At 32.5% G+C, this 20828-nt stretch overlaps 1 protein-coding gene, 1 non-coding gene and 1 pseudogene across 2 annotated transcripts; 1 reads left to right on the top strand and 2 right to left on the bottom strand.

The window, feature by feature from the left end:
- Positions 1–1584: 1584 nt before the first annotated feature.
- On the bottom strand, positions 1585–10274 carry LOC129297326 (lysine-specific demethylase JMJ27-like; annotated as a pseudogene).
- Positions 10275–16738: 6464 nt separating this feature from the next.
- Positions 16739–16810, top strand: TRNAQ-CUG (transfer RNA glutamine (anticodon CUG)). The gene has a single exon. It is a non-coding gene; the product is annotated as a tRNA-Gln (tRNA).
- A 259-nt stretch (positions 16811–17069) lies between these two features.
- LOC129297325 (uncharacterized) lies at positions 17070–19288 on the bottom strand. The gene is made up of 2 exons (XM_054935673.1): positions 19124–19288; positions 17070–17951 (listed from the first exon to the last, which is right to left on the bottom strand). The coding sequence occupies exon 2, from the start codon at positions 17895–17897 to the stop codon at positions 17514–17516; it is 384 nt and encodes a 127-aa protein (XP_054791648.1). The 5' UTR covers positions 17898–17951; positions 19124–19288; the 3' UTR covers positions 17070–17513.
- Positions 19289–20828: the final 1540 nt, after the last annotated feature.

The following is a 20828-nucleotide window of genomic DNA, read 5'->3' as shown; positions in this document are numbered from 1 at the left end:
GTTCTCTCTCTATTTAGGCAAACAAAATCAAGACAAGTTGTCTACAGTCACTATCGCAATATAGGAGTTGGAAGACTTGATGGCAAGATACTCAAGAAAGGGTATCATAAGATTCGTTTGATTTGAGGAAGACTTCAAGAGACAACTCTGTTTGATGAGCATAATTGAATTGGTGGCTACACCAATACCTACTCCTTTTTAAAAAAATATAAAAATATTTTTAATTAAATCTCATTTTTCAATAAAAAAATTATATACTTTCAAACTAACTATATTTTTATATTTATTTTTATAAACACCTTACAATAAATATAAAGATATTTATTAATAGGAATACTTTAAAAAAATGATAATAATTACATCTCAAAAGATTAAAAATATCTTATATTTTAAATATCTAACCTCTCAAAAATATCTTATATTTTTAAATGAAGAGAGTTCTTACATGGCTTCACATGGCTTCACAATACTGGATTTTCAACCATGCGTTTTTCCAATTTCCATCCAAGTCAACTAATTTCTCATTGTCCCTGGTTATGAACGATTTAGGGTCATGAATATAAATACCTCATTAATTCCTGCTAGAATTTAACAGCAATTTTATCTCAATTTTTTTAATAAAACCCTTGTTTGAGAATATTTTAATCAGGGTAATATAATTTAAATCACTTCAAATAAAGTTATTTTTAGCTTTGGTTCGGGCCTGACATTTTTCTGTGATTCTCATCTTAACTTTTCAAAGAGGATTTTTATTGGAAGAATTACATTCAAATTTCATATAAAAAAATTAATTATTACAAAATTTATTAATAAAATGATTGGACTGGGTAATCTTGTAAGGGAAATTTAATGTAATTCTCTGTTTTTTTTTTTATCTGCTGATCATTTGTTAAGTGGGCATTTAAAATCAAACTGATATAGTGTCCATCAGTTTTACTTTTAATTTTAGGTAACGTATATTTACTTCTAGCGATTGTTCGTATGGTATAAATTTTATCAAATTTTTTTCATATATGTATACACACACACACACACAGAGATTCGAACCATTTTGCTTTCTAAATGATATATAATTTCCAGAATTTAGCATTTCAAATTACCTTTCGATTACATTAAATTAAGTAATAATTATCAATAATCAATAAGTAACTAATTTAATGTAATGACATGAAATCACAAGGATAATATTTACAGTTTAACTTAGCATTTAAGAATTTATTTCTTTAAATGTTATATTTGACTTGATATATGTTTCATTTTTACCCTTGCTCTTTTTCTTTCTCTGCCACCCATCACTCTTTTCACCAAAAAAGGATTTAAGGGGGCATGTAGGGGTGCTCCCCCCCCCCCCCCAACTTTTTTAATTCCTTTATATTTGGTTTAAAATTTTCCTCAAAAAAATGGTAAAACTACTTTTTTTCTCCATATTTTATAAAATTTGAACCCCCCCCCCCCCTCTTGAAAATAACACTCTAGATCCGCCCGTGCTTTTTCACAAAGGTGGGATCAAACTCAAAATCAGTTCAGGTTGGCAGTGCATCCTATCCCGGCAGCGCAAAAACGCAATCCCATGCATTACATATTTACACTCCAGATTAGGTGCTACAGAACTTTCCAGCAGATCCAAATTCCATGTATTGATGGAGATATAAAACCGCCAGTCATACAAAACATAGCAGAGGTAAGTACTGTGACCATAGCAAATTCTTCAAAAAATGGCCTCCCACTTACACAAACTGCAAGTTCAACCCAAGTAAATCAGCACAAGCCACTTCAAAATGGTCAGGAACCAAAAGTTCATCCAAATTATGGAAAGATTCAACGAAGTAAATCACAGAACCTTTCATTTATATGGCTTGCAGTCGAACCAAAATTTTGAAAATAATGCGAGACAGTCGAAGAGAGAGGTCAAGAGCGAACTTACTCATATCCTCTGCATTAATTTCATGGCTTCAGTTATAGCCGCGTCAGCAGCGTATAGTGCCATCTTCTTTATCTATAAACATGATACCATATGGTGTAAAGCATGTTGGTATTGAATTTGTCATAGTAAAGCTCATAGTATAAAGCCTAAAAGAAGTCAAACATTTAAAAAATCGTGTATTGAACAAATTACTAATCATTTTGATAAATACTCTAGCACTCCTGAAGCTAATTAGGAAGAATGAAATCTATGACATCATTGCATATGCAATAAAGCTTTCATAGGTCTAAGATAACACAAACACGTTCCTCCAGTTTATCTTCCTTAGATCTATGGTTCTTTGGAAGCACCCGAAACTCCTTTGTCAATCGAACGCACTCTTGAACATTTTCAGGTGAAACAAAGTCGAGAGCCACTTTTATGCAAGACTGGGGGAAAACACTCAGTGTCACAAGTGTTCCAAACTTGAATAAGAAATATTTCCAAATTTAACAACTTTCATAAGATAATCAAAATTTCAGAATTCAAATCTTTTGAAAATAAAAGGGTTTAACAAATTATATAACCATCGCAGGATACTAATATCATTATGACCGCACCAGAGCAACTTTCAACAAATAAAAATGCCACACGACCTTGATTTAACGTTTTATTGATTAGTTAGCGACTGAGGTTTGTAAGGGTTTTCTAATAATTAAAATTTTCTATCTGATTTCCAATTACGAGGGAGAAGGTATTTCATATTTTATTGCTTAGGACTAATCAAGGTTTAGCTACGCCTACATATAGGATTGTTATGTACAATGTGATCAGTAATGTTTGACCATTTCGTCATTTTTTGCTTCTCCTACCCCTGCTCTCGTTCCTAACCTTGCACCGTAAACAGACATATGACAGTTTGACATAAATAAGTTTATATTATTACTTGTCTATTCCTCACTTGGTGCGGGCACCCTGCAGGAATAAAAACAGCCTCCCCAACGTGTTGCTCAAATGTCCACGGTTCAATACCTGCCGAGAAATCCCTAGTTTCATAAATTCACACAAAAGATATGACTCGTTGAGACATAATATCATACCAAATTCTTCCTTTAGCTGCTTTTTGTTTTTTTCGTTTAGATAAAGAAACTGGTCATGAATTGGATGTATTATCTGAAACAAAAGCAACAAGAGCTGATTAAATTAACTCAGAAAAGAGCATCAATTGATGAAACTAAGAACATTTAAGTAGACGTGCGCACAGAATTGACTGGAAGATTATTTATGTGGCGGAATTCTCTGTAGTGCTTCTTCAGGTACTCCGTCAGCTTTGGCACGTCTTGCCTACGAAATATGTCCCATACAGCACTCCCATATTGAGTCTCAGACAGATCATTTTCAAGGAAAGCTTTTGCTGTTCTCATATCATTTATAAGTGACTCTATTTTGTCATTATTGATTTCTGAACACGCCCCAGAGGAATTGAACCAGCCGTATCGTTTTTCTTCTTCTGTTCCAACATAGGCTGATTACATTCTTGACTATTCAAATGTCTTTCAAAATCCTTTAAAGCGCCTTGTTCATAAGACTTGCGAAGCATGGAGTCACAACCCGTATTAGTCCCCTCTTTCAAAGAGCTATCAGTGTCAGTGTCACTCACATTTCACAACACAGAATGATATTGAATGGAAGAATTTCATTCCCTAGTTAAAAATAAAAAATAAAAAACATCCTTACCAGCACAGGAACTGTAATAATCATGCTCAAAGTTGGGAATGATTCCGTTAGGTAACTCCTCAGCACACCTGCAACTGCCTTTTGATTTGGATTGTTCTGTAAAATTTGTTGAATTGTCCTGATTTAGCCAGGCTGGTAGAGTGCACAAATTTCAAATCAATGTAGAAGGTGCATGTATAAGGTTACATTCACAATGCTAATTGTTTCAAGCGTACCATCAATTTTTTCTTTTTCATAACTGTCTTCGGCGGATGTTCTAGACAGCCTATGTTCAGGCGATGCATTTCCTTCGCAATATCCGTCATGTGATAATGAGCTTTTTTGGACTACGTTCTTAACTTCACCATGGATCCATTCACAGCATTTCTTCTGAAATGAGGAGAAAATTATGACTATTAAAATAGGATGTCGAACCCTGTATACAAATTGTAGATTGACTACCCCCAAGCAATAACTCAGCGCATTTTAGAGCACAAGCTTCTATATATGCTCCTGAGGCTCCAAGATCTCTGGATCTATTCTGCTGTTCATTCATATTCTCTTCCTCCGATGCCTGACTTTTAAGTATAGTAGACTCTCCCATAATAATGTCTCCTTTCTAGGGCTTTTAGAACTCATGCTTATATCTTGGCAGTGCCATTTTTCTTTTTTTCTATAAGTACTCAATGCTTCATTCTTCATGCCATAGATCGGGCGCATATCTTCAGCTTCATGAATTTCCCGTAATTTGTTTATGGCTTTTCTTTGCCATGGTGGTCTCTTTACTTCAGCTGTATGTGTCAATATATTGACCTGATCAACTAACAGCAATCAGCTAAAAAGAGCAGTCCTATAACTAAAGTACTGCACTGGTCACACTAAAACATAGAGAGAATAAGAGATGGAGAAATGAAAAGTGGCATGCAATGTGGGACAGTTGTGTATCATTGTTCCTCAAGACATTCAAACTCTTGACCCTTGAGAGCTAGGACATCCTCTCTCTCTCTCTCTCTCTCTCTCTCAAACAGCTATGGTAAATGACTGCATATAGAACAGGAACCAAACAGGACCATCAAGATCTTATATGACAAGTAAAGCAGGTATATATATCTTAAGCCAATATATGCACATCCTCATGGCATAAATCTGTTCTTCAAGGGGTAAAAAAAAGTACATCTCCACCAAAGTTCTTTTTTTGCCCCAAAAACTAGACTATGGACCCCATGCATGGCATGGAGTCTCAGATATGTTGCAATGTCCATGGTTTATGAACAGTGTGACTTCCTATATATTTAAATTATATATTGATTTCCTTCAGGTATAAATTGTCAAAGAGGAAAAAGGACTGATTTTGACTTGTGAGCAACAAGTGCTTAAAACAAATGCATATCTGATTTTAAAATTTACCGCATCTGAGATGTCACAATGCAGTTTTGTTACAGAATCACCTCTACCAAGCTCTTCTAAAGATCCATAAGCAATGTATGTTTTGGGGCCCAAATCTGGCTTTAAAATAACAGGTAGCTTTGTAGTGAGATTTAGAATCCCAGATTTGGGATGAGTATAGTCACTAAATGGTAGCATAGCTATAAACTCGGCACCATGCCTTGGCAAACACTCTTCGAAAGCATTTGATGGAGGCCAATCCTTTAGCTTCAACATCTCAGGCCACCCATTTCTATACCTACGACCTTCAAGGTAGCCCTTGAAGAACTGGAGGATATTAATTTCAACCTGCAGTACCATGAAGAGAAACAATATTCTGAGGTTTTGGGTTACAAGACAAACTTCCAAAAAGAAACAATCAGCCAATTTCCCGCAAAAAAAAAAAAAGGAAAAAGAAACCAAAGCTGCCAACACCTACAAAATAGAAGCATTAATTTTCCCTATATGTTATTCACTTGAAAAAAATTAAGCTATTCAACATTCATTGATAGAAATTTCCATTAACATATACTTCACCATATGAAAATTGAAGACTTGAGGTAGAGCTGAAACATAACAAATCAAAATACAGGATTCATCTCGTGTTTCATAAGCAATTCCTCAAATAGCTGTGCATCATTAGAATAGATTAACAGCCAAATTTTGCATATGCCTAAACTTGAGCATTAACTTTTTGGTTGCGTTGCATGCAAGGTAACCATATAAAAGAATTCTTTGCTATAAAAAAGAAACTATGATTTTCAAATGGCATACAATCTTGTTATAACGTGATCAGATTCCAAGATTTCCTTGGTCAAGGTAGTCAATAAGCATATATAATTCAGTGCAAAAATGAAAAAATATGCAACTAGTAGGGTTTTTTTTTTTTAATGTTTTTAGCTAAGATTTTTCATTAGAACGATACAAAAAGAACCATATTCTCAGCCAAATATTTAAAGGGGAAAAAGTCTCAAACAGTGAAGAAGGCTAAAGACTGATAGATAAGTATAATCTGGGATATTCAAGAAAGCATGTACCTCGCACCAATCTAAGCAGTCAATGGCTTTAACCACAGTTGCCTCCTCTTTTAGTATCCTCTTAGCCCCCCTAAAAGCCCTCCACATCACCATTGGATCCCAGCTAAGGCCCCTAGCCTTTTCAAATGCATTCCTAACTATAACAGGCTCGCCGCTTGTCCAATGCATCTGGAAATGCTTGAATTCTGTATCTCCCATGTGCATAGCATTTGGGCAGAACAACAAATTATCATGACAGTTTCCTCTGGAAGCTGCCTGCCTTACAAAACCCTGTACTGTATCCATCCTAAAATTATGGCACAATGAACAACCTTTAGTAGAATCAACATTAGGGGGCTCATATTTGATGGTAAGTTCCTCTGCATTCCCAATCAATTCATTCACCCAATTAGCTTTAAAAAGGCGTCTCAATGAGAGAATTGTAGTCCCACAGCCTCCCCTTGATTTTGGAGGGCAAGGAATCCTACCACTGGCATCTGCTTTCCACGAAAATTCAGATGAGGTATCAGCCCGTCCTTCATCATCATTAGTGGAAACATCTTCACAGTTATGTCCACTTCTTAGTTCCATGCAACAAGTGAGACAGAGATCGTAACTACAATTAGGATCAGGACAACTTCTGTGCAAGTTGACGATGGATGTATTACAGTTGTCACTGAAATAAGTAGATTATGGAAAACTGAAATAAGTTGCCTATGACTGAATTATGGAAAATAAATCATAGCCAAATGAGCTTATACCTTTGATTAATAAACTGAGATTATGATAGAACTTGAATCAAAAAAACAAATTGCAAAACTTCCTATTCTAAAACAAACAGAACGGTTGATAGAAACACTAGAGCATAAAAATTGCCTTTTGATCCAAGTATGTTTTGGAATTTTATATCACGAACTTATAGTGACTTTAGCCAACATTTTTGGGGGAAAAGGATCAATAATAGACCAAAACTATATACCATATAAATTAACCTAATATAGACATTGTGAGGAGATATCACATCCCCTAGAGACAGAAAAAACACAGAAGTCAAAAGAAAACAGAAAATAAAGCGTCAATACTAATGCATCCAATGTCTGTATCATGTAACCAATAGAAGGCACAGGTCATTGCCTTTGTGTGCATGTAGCTTCAAACATATTTTTCAAGAATATTCTAGGAAACATAGGCTCGTTTGAATTCAGCTAGTCAATGCAAGCAAGCATAGTAAAACTACCAGGTGAATGAAAATATCAAAAATAACATAACCTCTAAAATGCTAATTTCAAAAACAAAAGTATGAAAAGCAATACCAATACACTCGATCATCATCATCAATCTACGACTGCATGATATTTTCTTCTGTCAGCAGTAAACCTGAGAAAATTGGGAAATTGACCACTTTAAACATTCAGTCCAGTAACTAGATGCAAGTTACATAACCATAACTAAATAAAATCAGACTACCATGTAAGCTAGATTCTATTTCCATTTCCAATCTCTGCTCTTGCTGGATATGCTGGAGTAAAGGCAAAATTTTCTTAAGCAAGTAAAGCAACTTCAGCAAATTGATATAAGCATCTGATTCAACACTTGCAGCCTGCAGACAAACCATTCATTTTACATTAAAATTAAGCACAAACATGTCAGAAATAATAAGAGGATTACATGGTTATTAGTTAGCGAATAAGACTCGATTACTAAGTAGTTAAAATTCATTAAGCTTGTAGTTGAAGTGGAACTGAACTCTCCCTTGATCTAGGTTGGTATACAAGTAAACAGGAGGAGTAGGTAGAGGCTGTTATTGGATCATCGAATGAACTTCCTGGTAGTCACTTTTTGCTAGAGTCTTTGTGCTAAAGCAGCACTCCATTGGTAATAGAAAGTAGAAGGAAATACAAAAAGGAAAAAAAAAAACCGGTACATGCCTCTGCAGATACAGCCTCCTTCAAACACAACCGACAATTGCAATTACCAAGGCAAAAGGGACAGGAAAACTCTATCTCCTCTCTTGTTTTGTCTGGGTACCTAAATTTTTTTTTCAAAACAAATATCATCAGAAAAGGCAGCAATTCTTGCTAAAATTCTGAAATGTTGACTTATGTTTGTAAAGCTATATTCTTACAACATGAAAAGAAAGTAATTTTCTTTCACAAAAGAAAAGTACCTTTTCTTTTGCAAACTAATTAATTGAATATTCCCAAAATACCAAAACAGCATATACTAGAACTCTCGAAATGAATAACTTGACTGTTATTACCATTTTGTTAAGCAATCATAGCAATATCGCTTCCGTTTGCAATTGGCACAATTGATAACCCCACTCCTATCACTCCTCCAGCACTGGTGGCACACTAAACTCTGCAGGCCCTTTTTCCTTCTAGAATCAACCTAAAAGTAGAAAAGAGTGCCCAGAAAAGGGGGGAATTCTAATTGAGATTTTGAAAGATGCAGTGAATTCTCAAATCACAAACAAGCACGGTTATAAAAACAACACATCTGTAATAGGCTAATAGCACACCGTCATGACTGTCTCTGTGTAGACTTAGTGGTAATGATACAAACAAAGAGGTTTGTGTCACCGTAGAAAGTTACACTAATCATCATTGAAATTTTACAGGTTCCCAGAACAATTTACCTGCCTTTTCATTTAGACGGAAAGAACTGCTTCCTTAAAGGCAGTGAAAAAATAAATACAACAGTGTAATTTGAAATTTCAATGGTAAGATATGAAGGTGCCAGTCGATAGTGCACATACCAGATTACATCCATGTGGATGTAACTTAGCTATACGTTTTCAGCACAAAAAAGATTCAGAAATGGGCCAGATATGAACAATTAAATATTAGTTTAATCATTTTCCTTTTACATTAAGTCTCATCACGTATGAATGATACTCCTCCCAACCAACATGTAATGCATAACTAGGTAACCCTCAATCTTGATGAGGAGCATCAACTTTCATGTCAAATAGCACAACAAAATAACCACAACGTACTTTTTGAAGACATTCCATTACACTGAATTCTACATGGATTGAGTATGAAAGAGCATTACATAGAACGGACCAAGTAACTAAGGAATCAAGTCATCAACCATAATTTCATTAAGCTCAAATATTGATTTATTCTTTTATGCCCCAGGGTGGACCTTCATATAACACACGCATATAAAGTGGAGGTGCATGAAAGAATGTTGTCGTAAACTTTTAAATAAATGCCAATAAATTCTGAAATCTTATGGTATTATTTATCATACAGCACTAGTTATCAATACTTTTACATAAACTTTACTCTGAATTGTAGCAACATTGCACTCCTTCTGGCATTAAGTAACAATGCTAGACAGATGAAACATATGCCATTATCTCCCACTTATTTTCAGCCAAATAAGAAAAGAAAAAGATGACCATCCATCTTTTGGTTCATATCTAGTTTCAGTTTCATTAGTTTCCTCGAATCATTCCAAGGCAGAAGATAGATCTCTAAAATTTCAAATACAAGTTGATGCTCAAAATGCAGAAAGGCCTATAGCAATTACAGAAAGTTTTGCATCAGGAATAGCAGTGTGTTTTTTAATTGGGCAAATTAAAATCTCAGTTTTTATGGGATCAGTAAACACAATTTGCATCCCCATGGCATCAATATTTCTGTTAACTCATGCATTCAGTCAACTCCACATATCTGCAATCATATGGGTATAAATGAAAACTCAAGAAATGGTTCAGAAGTATGGCTTAAAGGGATACTCACAATCAAACCTGAAGGGTCTAATCCACATTTTGACAACTGTCTCAGTCTTCCACTACACCTTCTCTGAACACTGCTGCCAGAAGATTTGCCTTTATGGCTTGACAATTTTCTCAGCCTTACATTAGACCTTGTCTGAATGCTTCCAGATCCACCTTTTAACCATTTTGTTTTCATCTTTTTATTTCCAGGCCCTCTTGAGTTTTTAACGACTCTACAAGAAAGAATCATCTTATTTTGTAGGGATTGGACTCTCTTATTATTTGATCTCTCATTCCTCCTGGATTTATACTTCACTTCAACTGATTCACTCTCATCTTTTACAGCAGCAATAGTTGATGTCTTTCCTCTTGAACCCTTCAATCGGCAGTGCTCAATAGATAGTCTCCTATTTTTTAAACTCTGTTTTCCATGCTTAGCTTTCCGTCCACCAATATCATTTCTGCAAGAAGCTTCAGCAGGCATTCTTCCATCTATCTCAGCTACATTATTATGCCTCTCAATCTCTGAATCAAGACAGGACAGTCTCCTTTTCTATGTCACTGAAGCCCTTTGGCCTGCCCCACCTATTGTCTGCCTCATCAATATTGTTTCCAGATCCATATTCACAAGATCTACAGATAGTAAACTCCTTGTCTGCCCCAACCTCAGCAAAAACGATCGCATTCCCTGGTCTAGCCAACCAAATGCCCTCCATTTCCTCATTAGATCCTCCGGTAAATTTTCCTGTCAAAAGCTCTTTAAAGAGGTTATACTCACTTTGAACCTCACCAACACCAGAGCCAGTTGAAGGCATATCCTTATTCCTATCACTATCGTGAGTAGCCCTTTGTGATTGAACAGTCATCTTTTGCTGCAGATTGTCTTCTACACATTTTTTATTATCGGCAGTTTTAATGAGTGATCCAATATCTTGGTCACCTACAGTATTGGCCAAATTATTCTGCAAACCAGTAAGACCAATAGTTTTATCACATACCTTGTGAACAAACATAACTTCACAACACATTTCTTCATTCATCTGCTCTCCCAATTTCTTCTTCTTCTTTCTTGTGTTCCATGGTTGACCATACGTCACTGTACACTTCTTTGGGTTTTCAATGTCACCTGCACTTGCATTGCTAGCACACGCAATACTGAGCTTTTTATTTCTTGACCCTTTTGGTCGACCACGCGCCTTGGGTGTTTTAATGTCCCTTGCACCTTCATTACTAACACATACAATCGTCCCCTTATCATTTTTTGAACCCTTTGGTTGAGCTCGCTTCTTTGGCGTTTTCATTTTTAAAAGTACCTCCATTGATAATAATTTTATATTTATTGTAGGATGTTTAATAGAAATAAATATAAAAAAATAGAGTTAGTTTAAAAGTAGGTAACTATTTTATTTAGGATGAGATTCGGTTAAAAATATCTTACATTTTTTAACGAAGAAAGTATCATGTTACTTTATCCTTCTCATGAAAAATAATTTTAAAAATATCTTTCAAATATTACCTAAAAAGTTAAACAATAACTTATAAATGAAATTAAATAAATCTTTTAAAAAGTACCTTTATAAATGGGACTGGAGGGAATAATATTCTTAAAAATTTGATTAAAAATATAACATGATGAGAGGTATTTCCTCCCACCTTACTTATAAATTATTTTTATAAGTATAAGGAATATAATTAAGTAAAATTTTAAATATGATCCTTAAGTAAAATGCAAAAAGCAAACAGAAAATATGACATTAATTTTTTTATCTTTATCTCTCTTAATTTTTAAGGGTAATTTAAAATTTTTAATTTAAAAAAATAATTTCTGTAACTTATACAATAGACTAAATTATATTTTAAAAAATGATTAATATATAAGATGAGAAGAGTACAGCAACAAGGGTCGTTGTTATTGTTAATGTATATCAAATAATTTATAAAAAGTCAGAGTCCACCCGTCACTATATATATATATATATTCTCTTTAATTTTATTTATAAATTATTTTTATTAATTTCATTAATATAAATATAGTAAAAGTATAAGAAATAAAAGTAAGTAAAATTTTAAATATAACTCTTAAATAAAACAAAAAACAAATAAATAATATAATATTATTTTTTTAAAAAAAATTTGAATCTTAATTTAAAATAAAATAATTCTATAAAATAATGACTTATAACGTAAATTAAATTATACTTCTAAAAACTGACCGTGAGGAGCATATACTTAGGTTATAAAAGTCAATTTCTTCATGTCATCGGGTACGGCCGTACAGGACTACACGTGTTGTTGTTTGCCATCCTTCAGGTTACTCATTTTCCAATATCACGATTTTTTTAAAATAAAAATATACTTCTTCCTCCTCATATTATAAAATAATTTAAAACAAAATCTCATGTAATAATAAATTTTATTAAATATGTCTGATAATTTTATTTTTTAAAAATATATAAATTTTTAAAAATATTTTTCATTTAATACATGCTAAACTATACATTATTTTTTTCAATTTTAAACCATATTTACATAACCTTTTTAATTTTTTAAAACTTTACAATGGCCATCTAACTCTTATAGTTATACGGATAACTTTAGATAATTAATTTAAATATTAATTATTTATAAATAATTTAAAATTGAAGGAGATTATTAGTATATCAATTAAAATTTTTGAGTTTAAATGCACATAAAAATAAAATTCAAGAGAATATATAATTAATGATTAAAGGTTATTTACATAAATCTAAAAGTTCAAATAGGTTTTTTATGAAGTTTTAAATGTTAAGAGGTTATTTATTCATGATTTAAAATTTAGAAAAATTTTGCATAATTTAGTCATATGTTTAAAGAATAGGAACAAAAATTAAATAGAAAGAAAAAATAATATTAAAAAAATTATTTAATGAAATTTTAATATTATAAAAATATATTAAATCTTTTTGAAAATAAGATTTATAATTTAAGATGAAAGAATATTGTGTTATCTATGTGCTTTTACTTTCAGATATAAAAAAAGTTATATTGTATTACTATGCGTCACAATTCACTACTCATGTCTATTTGTAACATGAAATCTAAGCCATCCCCATTATTTTCATCCCTTTTTTTCCTTTTTTTTTACCTGGATTATTTGCATCTTTGTATTTTTTGAAAAATACGCACCAATTCTTTTATTGTAATTTGAAGTAATGTTTGGTGGGAGTTTTTTTTTTTTTTTTTTTTTTCCTTTTTCCTACAGCAGGGAAGGCTGTATCATGTATGGTTGGTATCTGTGGGATTGATGGAACATGTGACATGCTGACGCCGCCTCACTGAATCCTTAGCAGAGAGAGATGTCTTAGAATAGCAACTTTGGGGTTCCAACCGGTGACCTGCCCACGAGATAACAAGTGACAACCGTCAACGAAAACCATTGACCCCAGGTTTTTTGTTTCTGCAACTCAGCAACAAGTTTGAATCCGTCAGAAGCTGAAAGCCAGATTCTTCATTGAAATGCTCCGTACAGGAATAAGGGAGAATTTGAACTTCACTTTGAGACATGGGTGTGACTTGATTAATTGAAAATCAGAACCAAATAAAAAATACATTGTTGGTTCTTGCTTGCTAGGATTGAAATTAAAATAACTTTATAAGCACATGATTAATAGAAATGAAGGGGAAAAAAAAGTGAATCACTGCTCTAAATGACTTGTCAAATACACAACATGATTTGCTAAATTTATTGCATTATTTGTGAATGCTCGAATTAAATCTATAACTTATTAAATCATTATCTTAATTTGCACTTGTTAAAAATGTTATATTAATCATTAATTCTCCTACGTTATTGATAAATTCATTTTGTTGCTTATTGATTATCTAACTTGTATTAAATCCATGACAACTTCTTAAATATTAACTTGAGAAATCCATTGTCTATTGGCATTGCAAGTAATGTGTCGAGGGATTTAAGGTGACATGTTGAATCATTAGCTTGTAAAATTCATGACGCATTTAGAAATTCAGAAAGTTGTAGTATATAGGATTTAACAAGTTATATTGAGCATTAATTCACACTCTCTTTATTTCTACTATGAGTATTTTCATCATTTATCTTGTCAAATTATTTTCATTCCAATCCCAGTAGCTTGCATTGTATTTTCAAATTTATGTTGTCTTAATTTTTAATTATGCACGTCCAGGGCTCTAATATGAAATTTTCCCCAAGTGTAAACCTGGAATCCGAGCCCTCAAAAATATGTGGGCACTGCAACAAAGTAAATTTAGAAGTTAAGATGAGGAAATGACGCTTGAGTCCCAAAGGTTCATTTTATTTAAGTAAAGTTCTAACAAATTTTACAATGTAAACTAAGTCTCTTAAATCTTTAACTAGTATTTTCATACAATATAATTTATTTCCAATTTTAAAATAAGAAAAGCAAGTTGCAAAATCAAGATAGTAGAATTGTAAATTTGATAGACAAGATTCCAAATTTCTAAACGTATTCGAATAATGACATGATTCTTTTTAAAATTCAATTATTAAGATTTATGTTCCTCGTTAATTGAAAAAATTTTAAAATGAAAAAATGACACTTAAGTCCAAAGGTTCATTTTATTTAGGTAAAATTCCAACAAATTTTAACATGTAAAATAAGTTCCTTAGATCTTTAACTAGTATTTTCATACAATGCAATTTATTCTTAATTTTAAAATGGAGAAAGCGAGTTGTAAATTCAAGATAGTGAAATTGTAAATTTCACAGACAAAATTACAAATTTCTAAAAGCATTAAAGCAGTGACATGATTCTTTTCAAATTCAATTATTAAGATTAAGGTTCCTTGTTAAAATTTAAAAAATAAGCTATAAATTTAACAAAAGCAAATTGTAAATCTAGAAGACAAATTTGAAAAATATCAAAATATCAAATTGAAGAGACAAATTTGCAATTTTGTCATTTTTAATCTGCTACTTTCCTAATTCTAATATAGAATAAAAATCATAATGATCAAATTAAAAAAGTAACACATCATTATTTGAACACTTCTAAAAATTCACAACTCTGTCTTTCAAATTTGTAATTTTATATTGTTAAATTTACAACTTATTTTTTTATTTTTAAATTGAGGAAAAAATTGTATTTTATAAAAATACTAATTAAGGTCTGAGAGGCTTTACTTGAATAAAATCATCATTTGAAATTTAAGGTTCACTCCCTCATTTAAAATACACTTGGGAAGGCTAACACGAATGTGAAGGGAAAGAAAACGGACTTTGTTTGGCCCGAATTTTTTTTTTGTGTGATAATAAAGTATGTTTATTTTACTCACGAATAAAAACAGAGGATGTGCTCAAAGCCTCCGACAAGCCGGAAGATTTTATAATCATTATTTTTATACTTTTTTTGATTAAAAATATAAATATTTTTTGAGGAGTTAGATGTTTAAAAATATAAGTCTTTTGAGATGTAATAATTAATTTTTTTCAAAAGTGCCCCTATTAATGAATAACTTTATATTTATTGTAGGATATTTAATAGGGGTAAATATGAAAAGATAGGATTAGTTTAAAAAGTATATAATTATTTTATTGAAATGTAAGATTCGATTAAAAATAAATATTTTATATTTTTAAATGAAAAGAGTATATTGTAAAGGGTGTCGAGTGACCGTTGCAGGTCTAAAATGCTCAATGCTCACTCAATTTTTTTAAAAAATTATTATAAAAAGGAAATTTATGATAATATATTTTGAAATAAAATTAAAATATGTTTTATTATAATTTTTGAGTATCATACTCTCTCCTTTAAAAAATATAAAGTATTTTTAACCGAATCTCACCCCCAATAAAATAGTTACTTACTTTCAAACTAATTCTGTATTTTCATATTTACCCTTATTAAATACCTTACAATAAATATAAAGTCATTTATTAATAGAGGTACTTTTAAAAAAATAATAATTACACATCAAAAGATTAAAAATCCCTTATATTTTTAAACATTTAACTCCTCAAAAAATGCCTTATATTTTTTAATGGAGGGAGCAACTTTTTTAAAAAAATTTTTTTTAATAAGATATTTTTATAAGCAGCGTATTAATGTTTTTTATTACTATATATGTTGGTTTAATAGTCCATCGGAGCAATGTTGTTACAAGACGCATTTGGTATATTAACAAATATTACTTATTTCTATGTTCCGGCCACTAAAATCATCCTCGATGCACAGAAAATAAAAAATATGGTTATTTATTTATTTTTATTTTTCAAAGTATCCTTACAGCTAATAGTTTTGACACTAATTCTTTAAAAAATTTAAGGGTCATTTAAAGATTTATCATCTTTCAAATGATAGGCTCCATATATATGCCCAGTAATCAAAATTTAAAATGACAGGTTATATCTATAAATTTATAATTATTTAAACAATTCTATTTGATGCCTTCTAAATACTATTTTTTATATTATAATTATTAACTTTAATATTTATTTAATGTTTATCTTCAATTGAATATGGCATCATATGTTTGCTCGAAAAAAATATCTGCCATCGCCGGGAGTCAACGACTAGAAATAAGCACTATCTTTGGGTGTGGGAAAAGAAAAAAAAAACGATCTGTCCCATCTTTCACCTTCCAAACAATTTGGCACAGTTTTCCTTTTGTTTTTCTTTGGCCAAAGTTTGGCACAATTTCAATTGTTTAAAAAAAAATTGATAAGAAAGCTATTTTCGCGAGATATTGAAAAAAGAGAGTATCTATTCCCTTTTTTAATTATCAGATACATCCAGAGTCAAATGTAACATTCACATATGCATTTTTATTTTTATTTTTATTTTAAAAAATTGAATTTCACTGAATAAAATAATATTAAAATAAAACGACTTAATCTATTTTTTATTTTGCAAAAAAAAAATAGAAACTTTCTATTATAACAATAATTGTTAAAAAAAAAACCCTACATAAGGTTCCATGGTCTAGTGGTCAGGACATTGGACTCTGAATCCAGTAACCCGAGTTCAAATCTCGGTGGAACCTGTATATCATCCATTTTTTATTTTTAATTTGTTGTGTTGCACAGTGTACTTAAAGTAACACATCACCCTACACACAATTATTCCTATTGCCGTTCTCAACTCAACGGACACAAATCTTTTTTGTTTTCTGGGGGAAGAAATTACTTGAAACCTTTCAATTCCATAGCATCAGGGTTGATGGATTCAGCAAAGAAAACTGGGAAAAAATCGACCCAGCCAGACACAATGCTCAGTTCAAGACCCAACGGCTCAAGCAATAGTAACAGTAGGGAAAAGGGAGAGAATAATCACGGCACACATAATCCTCACATATGAAGAGTTGCGTCTATGATTCAGAAGCATTTCCATAGTTTTTTGGCATCTTCCACCAAACATACATCCTAAAAAGATATCGGTTCTTAGCAATCTTCATGCTGACTCTGAAGGCTTAAAGATTCAAACATGGAGTTGTTGAAGCGGGGATTTTCATAGAAGAATCCCCAAAATAAACAACCAGCAGCCCACAGGAGTTTTTCGCTTCTCGGGGCTCATGCCCAAATGAACGTAAGATCAGTCTACCCAAAGGTTGTTTCTAAATATGAACACGCACAACATCGCGATATAGCAGCATTGTTAAATCCATATATGAAGCTACAGCACACCAAATTCTTTCTTAGCTAAAATCAGGATGAACTAAGCACAGAGCAATATTGCACAAAAATTTACTATTTGCCTTTGTCTTCTTCCTTCATCTTCTTCTCCCACCTGCGCTTCTTGTAATCCAGCAACATCTCTGGCATCTTCTCCATCAATCTTGCAGTGTTTTCCCTTTTTTCGGCAGCAATCCTGTCGCATTTATGCCCTTTCCTTCTGGTTTTCATCTCCTTCCTTTCTGGATCATAAGGCCAATCTTTGCCAGCAAGAAGCACTTCCTTGCGAAGCCTAGCTCTACGCCGAGCACTAATACCAAGGGGCTTCCAAGCTCCCAGCTCCCAATATCCCCAAACACCCTTGGTAAGTTCATCCTTATACTGTGCCAACTTCTCACGCCATGGATACTGATATTCTCCTACAGCCTTCGCCACTGAACTAGCAGCTTTGCCTGCCATAATCCTTTTCTTCTTTCTTTACCTTTTTGGTTGAACTACCATTTACTTGCTTCTCTGTCAGGCAAAATACCGAAGATGAAAATGCAAAATTTATTAGCAAATAGACAATAGGCTCTAAGCTATTAGGCTAGGTTTCTCCAACAGATTTTGACTGTGACTGTTGTCTGTAACCATGTTAATCACATCATACACAACTGATCTGATTAGTTGAATAACTATCTTCACAATTTGTTTTGAATCAGAATAAGCCAAAATACAAATTAAAATAAGGATCAAATTGTAGTTGAAGTGATTGAGGGAAAAATGAAGGGCAGCATAATTGCTTCTTGATGTGGTTGCCTGGCAAAAAGCTATACGATGTGATTTTAAGATGCACAAGAGCCCAATCAAGGTGTTTAGCAATAATATATCTTTTTCTTCACAAAGTCACCCAAAAATAGGACACTCAGACTTTTACAATCTCATTTCTGGCAAAATAAAACACCCGATTCTAATAGAACTATAGAAGCATTCAACTGAGAAGGTCACTACAAAAGCATACTTACCATTCAGCAATTTTTTTTCATCAAGGTGCCTAACTTCCACACCGAGATCACAGGGACCTCATATTTAACATATTGATTAAAAACAATACATGCGGAGAAAAATATACCAAAGAAAAAAAAAACAAAACAAAGAGAGGAACTATAAATGAAGAAAGAAGAAAGCAAAACTAACCAGAGACCATAGGCGGACCTACACTACACTCAGCGGGGGCATCTGCCTCCACTGAAATCTTTGAAATATACATAGCTGATATAATACCCTTTTAATTTTTTGTTCCAGATACTTTGACACAACTCGAGAGTCATTTACAAGACCATACATCACAAATACCTTGAGAATTTTCAAAAACTGATGATAATATATAAAGATTAATAAACAGAATGCCAATACACACAAATCCAACATTACAAAACAACGCAATCCAAATCATACAAGTCGCTAGTAATCAAAATGAGGAGGGAAGAAGTATAATAGCCAATTACACACCATTCAAGCAAAAACCAGCACAAAAAAACACAATCTGTAAATATTCCCAAATTCAAAAGCGTCAACATTCAAACGATTACACGACCAGATTCAAAGCCAAATTAAAATGAAAAATTTAAAACAAAGCAAGAACAGCCACGCGGGGAACAAATTCAAAACTAGATTCAAAGCCATATTGAACAAATCAGTCTCACCGAATTTTGGGGGTAGAAAAAGCAGCAGGGTTCGAATCTTCTTCACTGCTTGACCAAGAACAAACACACAGGGCTCACAACGCTGGATGGCGTCCGACGGAATATGGAAGACTTGTTCGCCGACGAAGAGAAATGAATCCGCCACTCACTCCCAACTCCCGAGAATATGTTTTATCAGGGTTATAATTTTACGAAAAATTTAGTATTGGTCGAAAATTAATTACTCAGTAACAAAATAAACTACCCCCAATAACAGTTTGTTTTCATTAATTCATAATTATGATTTTTGTGGTTTTCTATTCTGGGCCATAATTTGGTTTTCAATATTATACAATTATACAACTGATCCAAAAATTAAAATAAATAAACAAACTGAATGCTTTTGCTTTATTTTAGAAACCGTTAAAAGGCAAAAATATCTTCTTCTTCTTTTTTTTAATCCCTCCTCCCCTTTCACTTTCTCATTTGGTTTTGGTACTTATTGCCTGATGATTATTTGGTCTAAATTTATAGTATATTTTAATTTTATATATTAATTTTATGTTTATTATAAAAAATTATAAAAATTTAATAAAGCTGCTTAATTATCCATATGAACAACGTAGATTTATTTTGAATGATTTAATTTAATATTTATTTTTTTATAATTTTTATAAATTAAATTTTATAATTATCCATATAATTTTTTATAATTTTAAATTTAATATTACATTTTTATAATTTTTTATACTAGTAAATATAATATTAAAAATAAAGATAAAAATAATCTTCAGTATTTAAAAAAATTAAGAAAAAGTTGTAATTTAAAATTTTTAAATTTAAATTGTTCAAAGTAGATCTAAATAATTAATTTATGAAAAATTAAAAAAATAATATTGAATTAGAGTATTTAAATTAAATCTACATTATTTTTATTTCATGGTAGTTTTATTAAAATTTTGTAATTTTTTAAATAAATATAAAATAAATCCGGTAAATTTGGACCATCTTGGTGACCAACTGAAACCGAAAGCGGTGCGCTTCTCCAGCCCTGAGGCAGCTTGCACTTCCACCACCTGGCAAAAGTGATCTCCTCCGACAACACATCCTTCACAACCTCATCACTTCCACCCCACGTGATGAGTTCATGCACCTTCCAGCTTCTCAACCCTCTTCTTGAATTCTCCATCAAACACTCCCTTGTTCGTCTTGCTTGCCAGCTCCTCCGTCTCAGCCCAGAAGCACGACTCCGAGCTAGCCCCTGTCTCCATTCTCATCGCATGCTCAAGCCATCTCTGTGTATTCCTGTATCGTTTTGGCCTCCTGTCCATGTACGGTCCTATGTCTTCATTCTCCAAGTGTCTGTAGTGGTTTGCTATGTCCAGTGGCTCCACCCAATCACCGGAACTGAGTTTCCATCTCTACTCACACTGCTTTGCCTTCGAAATCATCTGGCATTTTGTACCTTTTCAGCATTTTGATGATCTTGTCTCACATGCCTGCCAGCAATAGCCTCTTTTGAAGTCTTCCTCGTCTTTTTGAAGCTTGAACGCGTCGTAGTATCCCACTCCTTGGATTCTGCTTACTTCTTTGTAATCTTCTGGCTCCCTCATTGTTGCTTGAGCCTTCACTTTGTCTATCTTTTCCTCGTTTCTGTACTTTTGTTTCTCCAGCTCACCGCAGTTCTTAGACACAGTCTCGCTCTTGTTCCCTGAAAGCTGAAATC

This window comes from Prosopis cineraria, unplaced genomic scaffold (assembly GCF_029017545.1).
Source record: "Prosopis cineraria cultivar Desert tree isolate PC_DT_omini unplaced genomic scaffold, ASM2901754v1 PC497, whole genome shotgun sequence".
In the NCBI taxonomy this organism is placed as follows: Eukaryota; Viridiplantae; Streptophyta; class Magnoliopsida; order Fabales; family Fabaceae; genus Prosopis; species Prosopis cineraria.
The sequence above is the reverse complement of the archived record's forward strand: the minus strand, read 5'-3'. Positions and strand labels throughout refer to the sequence as shown.